Below are 2,999 nucleotides of genomic sequence, written 5' to 3'. Positions count from 1 at the left end.
GTAAACCGTGCAGGAAACATTTCTTTACAAAATTAAGACAATAAACACCCCGAATGACATATATTGCAGCACTTCCATTAAATACAGAGTTAGCAGATTACTAACAGTGACACCAAGGGTAGAAACACGGGTAGGAGTCCTTTTTTTTTTTTTGTATTTTTTTTTTTTTAATCTTTTTTTTTTCCTTTCCCTTTCGCTTTTTCCCTTTCTCCCCTCTCTCTTCCTCTCTCTCTCTCTCTCCCTCTTCGCTTTTTATTATTATTATTATTATTATTTTATTCCATAGGGGATGGGGGTGGGGGTGGATGGGGAGGGAAGTCTAGGAAGAAAAAAAAACGCAACTAGAAGCCTGATTTTTTGTTGTTGTTATTGTGGACACGACGGATATTGGGAACACGAGTCCATAGCATTGGTAGCCCAAACTTTGTTTTGTTGCTGTCGCCGTCTCCGCAGAGCTCTTGTCCCACCAATGTGCGCGTTTTCCCTTCCTCGCAGCCAGCCCACACCACCCTCATCCTCCTGGCTTCTCACACTCACTCCCTTCTCTCCTTTCTTTTTTTTCTCAACTCTCCTTTCACTCCGCCGTTTTCTCCTCCTCTTCCTCCGCGCTCAGCTGCGAGGAGCTGAGCAGTTTGTTCTCTTTTTTCCACTTCATCCGACGGTTCTGGAACCAGATTTTGATCTGCCGTTCCGTCAGACAAAGCGAATGGGCGATCTCGATCCGTCGGCGCCGGGTCAGGTAGCGATTGAAGTGAAATTCCTTCTCCAGCTCTAAGGTTTGGTAACGGGTGTACGTTTGACGGCCTCTGCGGCCGCTGGGCCCGAAGGAGGAACCTGTGACAGCCGCAAAATAATCAATAATAATCATAACAGTAATAAATAATAATAAAAAGAGATTTAAAAATAAATAGAAAAAAAAAAAGTATGTGGGGGGAGCAAAGGGAAAAAAAAAACCCCGATGTGAGGTGAAGGTTTCGAACACCCCGAGCCTCCCCCCCCTCCTCCCCCTTCCCAAAGATCCCCGCGTTTGTGTGCGCAGAGCCGGGCGCCCGGTCGATGTTCCGCTGGGTTCAACCCGGCCTCCGCGGCGCTGCGCGGCGCTGCGCGGAGCTCCCGAACGCGGATGTTCCGCGCGGGGCTGCGCCGGGATCGGGGTCAGAGCTGAGCTGAGCGGAGGGGTGAAATCTATCTCAGTCCGCGATGAAAAATCGCAAGGTGTTTTCTCTCTCTCTCTCTCTCTCTCTCTACCCCCCCCCCCCCAACCCCCCCCCGGCCCCCCCCCCCCCCCCCGCGCCCCCCGCCGCTGTTTTCCACCCTACCGGCAGCTGTAATGGAGCTGAGCATTTAAGCAATAATGAAGTGAATCGATCTGCCCAAACTCTGCATTAAAGAGGACACAACACTTTATGTCCCTGCGCTAATGGACATCCATTCGGAACTTTAAAAGGCAACAAATGCATCTAAACACGGGGATGAGGGTGGTGAGCCTCTATTATTTTTCTTCGCCCCCTCCCTCTCCCCTCCCAGGTTCACCCCCTCCCCCCCCCACCTTTCTCTTTTTTTTCTTTCCCTTCTCCTGATTGAGGAAACAGCACTTAAAGAAGTCATATATCACCAAGGGGGGGAAAAAAAAATTCCCCCCGGGAGGACTTTTCATTATGTGTAAGTTTCATTAAAAATGTAAGCTCTCCCTCCTTTCAAATCTTTAAACACTTCTATATTATTTAACTGCAACTCTGCTACAGGGAGGTGCGTGGGGGTGCGGGTCCGTGCGGGTGCGGAGTCCTCCAGCTCTGAACTGGGGGAAATCTGTCCGTCTGTCCGGGGAAAGACAGAGATAAATCGCTGGAAATGCGTGACAAGCAAATAGGAATGTGAAATTAAACCGAAAAAAAAAAAAAAAAAAAAAAAAGGAGGGGAGAAAGCGGGGGGGACGGGACAGAAATGCTGTAAGTAGGGATTAAATACGGAGCGAAGTTGTTTGCTGCTGTTCTATTGGGGGCGAGAGGAGCAGAGCCTCACGGCGTGAAGTTTTGGTGCGTGTCAGGAGAACTTGGAGCCTCTCACGTTGCCTAAGTTCCCCGCTGGAAGTTTGGGCTCTAAAGTGAACCTTATTCTTGCTTCCCTCGCTCTCTCTCTCGCTCTCTCACTCTGGCGGTAACAAATAAGAAAGGGGGGGAGGAGATTGATGTATTTATTTCTGTAAAAGAGTAAACTCACTATTGCAAGAGTTCATCCGCTGCATCCAGGGGTAAACCGGGGCGGAACACTTTTGCTCCTCGCTCTCTCCGAATACAGTTTTGCTCTGAGCGCAGTCCGACTTGCGCGGCTCGGGGGCGAAGGGGACCTCGTCCAGGTTGGGGGGGGGGCACGCAGGGTCCTTCTCCCTGAAAAACCCTCCGGCCCCATAATCGCAGGCGGAGCTGCGGCTGTAGGCTCCGTTGCTTTGCTGGTAGTAGGGAGATGAGGCATAGCCCTTCTCCTGGACTCCCGTGGCTCCATAGGTGCTTGGGTAGTGCCTCAAAGGATCCGCATAGCCCGAGGGATATAACGGGATCTGTCCCAGGAAGGGCTCCTGCCCCGCCGCCAGACTCACCGGGAAGGTCGAGTTGACAAAATAAGAACTCATTGGAAGGAGCCTGCCGTCCTTTCCCGGCTTTATGATTTGTTGTGTTTTATAGTCCAAGTGGTTTAGCTATTAGTAGTATATCGGAGATTGGGTTTTAGCTGAAGGGAGATGGCGTGGTGCCAGCGAGGGACACAAGGAAATACAACCATCTGATCATGGGCTGACCAATAGCAGGCGCCTGAGGTTGCAAAATAGCACCCATGAGGAGCTGAGATTGCACCAGGGACCCCAAGAACAAACCATCCACCCCCTTTTCCCTCCCTTTTAAACAGCAGAAATGCACCCCCTTAACCAAATATATAATATCTGCGGAAAGAAGCGTTCCCGGCGCGCTCAGAGCTTCAGAAATAAATAAACCGCCCCCCCCCCC

The 2,999-nt window shown here is 50.7% G+C and overlaps 1 protein-coding gene across 1 annotated transcript; it reads right to left on the bottom strand.

The window, feature by feature from the left end:
• Window positions 1–299: 299 nt before the first annotated feature.
• HOXB6 (homeobox B6) lies at window positions 300–2,902 on the bottom strand. The gene is made up of 2 exons (XM_042894186.1): window positions 2,221–2,902; window positions 300–834 (listed from the first exon to the last, which is right to left on the bottom strand). Exons 1-2 carry the CDS (start codon window positions 2,627–2,629, stop codon window positions 575–577), a joined length of 669 nt encoding a protein of 222 aa, XP_042750120.1. The 5' UTR covers window positions 2,630–2,902; the 3' UTR covers window positions 300–574.
• Between the last annotated feature and the right edge of the window lie 97 nt (window positions 2,903–2,999).

The sequence above is a fragment of the Lagopus leucura genome, unplaced genomic scaffold (assembly GCF_019238085.1).
Source record: "Lagopus leucura isolate 7727_CA_CO unplaced genomic scaffold, USGS_WTPT01 34489-0_obj-0_obj, whole genome shotgun sequence".
Taxonomy (NCBI): Eukaryota; Metazoa; Chordata; class Aves; order Galliformes; family Phasianidae; genus Lagopus; species Lagopus leucura.
The sequence above is the reverse complement of the archived record's forward strand: the minus strand, read 5'-3'. Positions and strand labels throughout refer to the sequence as shown.